At 38.3% G+C, this 2,500-nt stretch overlaps 1 protein-coding gene across 1 annotated transcript in view; it reads left to right on the top strand.

The window, feature by feature from the left end:
• abcf3 (ATP-binding cassette, sub-family F (GCN20), member 3) overlaps nucleotides 1-2,500 on the top strand; it is a 47,429-nt gene that overhangs the window by 25,478 nt on the left and 19,451 nt on the right. The window contains exons 8-12 of the mRNA XM_058395138.1: nucleotides 737-817; nucleotides 937-996; nucleotides 1,472-1,528; nucleotides 2,302-2,324; nucleotides 2,413-2,468. Of these exons, the coding sequence (XP_058251121.1) occupies nucleotides 737-817; nucleotides 937-996; nucleotides 1,472-1,528; nucleotides 2,302-2,324; nucleotides 2,413-2,468 (277 nt within the window). The remainder of the gene's footprint in view (nucleotides 1-736; nucleotides 818-936; nucleotides 997-1,471; nucleotides 1,529-2,301; nucleotides 2,325-2,412; nucleotides 2,469-2,500) is intronic.

Genomic DNA, 2,500 nt, shown 5'->3' with positions numbered 1-2,500 from the left:
TGAGGGTGGGTCACTGTACATATGAGGGTGGGTCACTCTTCATATGAGGGCAGGTCACTCTACATATGGGGCCAGGTCACTCTTCATATAAGGCCAGGTCACTCTTCATATGAGGCCGGGTCACTCTTCATATGAGCCTGGGTCACTCTACATACAGGGGTTGGTCAATCTTCATATGGGGGTGGGTCACTCCTCATATGGTGGTTGGTCAATCTTCATATGGGGGTGGATCACTCTTCACACGGGGCGGGTCACTCTTCATATGGGGGTGGATCACTCTTCATATGAGGGCAGGTCACTCTTCACACATGGGGTGGGTCACTATTCACATGTGGGCGTGTTATTACTGAGGAGTGTCTCGGTTATAAAATAAAGTGTTGAGACTAGAGATGGATATTGGAGAAAAAGAATTAGACGCGATCCTGTAACAAATGGAAAAGAGCTGTGTCTCAGATCACATCCTTACACACTATTCTACTACAGTGTAGTTTAAATAGTGCGAGTCTGATAAGTGCACTACAAGAATCCGGAAGATGCAGGATTGGAATATTGAACACTTCACACACACACAGCTTTGCTTAGATTAGAGGAAAAGGGGCGGGGCTACCAGGACACTGGGCAAGACCATACAATTGCTTCCTCTACCTCAATATAGAGATTCATCTAGTGTGTAGTTTGTCATTTGGGACACAGCCACTATATATGCGTGATCTTCTGACTTTTCTTCCTCTTCTAGAGCGGAGGGGACTGAAAGCTTGCGTCTGTCAGAAATCTACGCTAAACTGGAAGAAATCGAGGCAGACAAAGCTCCAGCCAGGTGAACTCCCAGGACGTAGCCTTGTTTTTTGATGAATTTCCTCCTCCTTCAGCAATGTTTTTGTTTGTCTAATGAGATTTTTGTTTGTTTGTTTGTTTGTGTTCTTCCTGCTTCCCCAGAGCGTCAGTGATCCTCGCAGGTTTAGGATTTTCCCCCAAAATGCAACAGCAACCGACCAAGTGAGTAAGATCTCTACTGAGTGTTACCCAGTTTGTTTTGAAGCAGCCGTTTGTAACGTTTAAGAGAACATGCAGAACTTTAGAGAGACCTTTAGAAAACATGGGGATGAGTGAGATTCTCATGCTGCGGATGTGAGGTTCTTTATATTGAAGCTTCTAGTTGCAATGTTTTTCTGGCCCAGAAATGTAGTGGGAGGCTTTTAAATGTTGCTTCATTAATCCATGATGCTGCAGTATCTTGTATTTCTCCCAGTGTTTACTAATGAACCTCTATCTGTGTGTGTGTGTCATTGTGTGTGTCATTGTGTGTGTCATTGTGTGTGTCACTGTGTGTGTCATTGTGTGTGTGTTTTTCTGTGTGTCTGTGTATGTTTGTCATTGTGTGTATATCTTTGTGTGTTTCTGTGTATGTGTGTCTGTCTTTCTCTGTCTTTGTGTGTGTGTATGCATGTGTGTGTGTGTGTTTCCTCCACAGAGAGTTTTCTGGTGGTTGGAGAATGAGATTAGCGTTAGCGCGAGCTCTGTTTGCACGGTGAGAACATCACACACATTTTCAAATCTTTTCCTTTAGTGTGTGTTACAGGAGAAAAGTGCAGGAGTAGAATTCACTATAATTCAGTTAGGACACAGAAATCGTACCTATCGTGAACTCTATTCAACATATTAATTAATACATACACAACACATGCAATACAACACACAGTATAAATTAAATTAAAATTAATGCATAGATACATAAATAAACACAAATTAATGAATTGATTGCTTGATTGATTAATTAATTTCTAGATAAATAGATAGAATAAAATGAATGAATATAAATAAATACATGCAAAATGGTACAGATAGATAAATTAAAATAAATAAATTAAGACATATAAATAAATATGTAAATAAACACAGACCGATAAATTAAAATAAATAAAAATTACATTAATAAATAGGTAGACAGATAATTAAGTACGTACATACATACGTAAACACACAAATCGACAGCTAGATAAATTAAAATAAATAAATAAATGTAAAAATGACAAATAGATAGACGGATAAATTAAAATAAATACACACAAATAGACAGATTAATGAAAATAAATAAATAAATAAATAAATAGACAGATAAATAAGTTAAAGTAAATAAATAAATACATTAATAAACACATAAATAGACAGATAGACGAATTAAAATAAATAAATAAATTGATTAAAAAGTGACATGAATAAAAAATAAATGGTGTGTGTTGTGTGTGTGTGTGTTTGTGCCTGCTGTAAAACCTCCTGTGTTTTGTTTCTGCCGTGTTTCAGGCCTGACCTGTTGTTACTTGATGGTGAGTAAAATAACCGAATCATGCAGCGTAAGAAGTGTGTGCTGGAGAAACTGCTTCATCTAACAGCAGCCACTCGTTTTCCCTCCAGAGCCCACCAACATGCTGGACATCCGAGCCATTCTGTGGTTAGAGAATTATTTACAGGTAAGAGAGAGGACCGGGGGTGATGGTCTCAC

The sequence above is a fragment of the Hemibagrus wyckioides genome, linkage group LG07 (assembly GCF_019097595.1).
Source record: "Hemibagrus wyckioides isolate EC202008001 linkage group LG07, SWU_Hwy_1.0, whole genome shotgun sequence".
Lineage (NCBI taxonomy): Eukaryota > Metazoa > Chordata > Actinopteri > Siluriformes > Bagridae > Hemibagrus > Hemibagrus wyckioides.
This window is presented reverse-complemented; position numbering and strand designations above follow the sequence as displayed.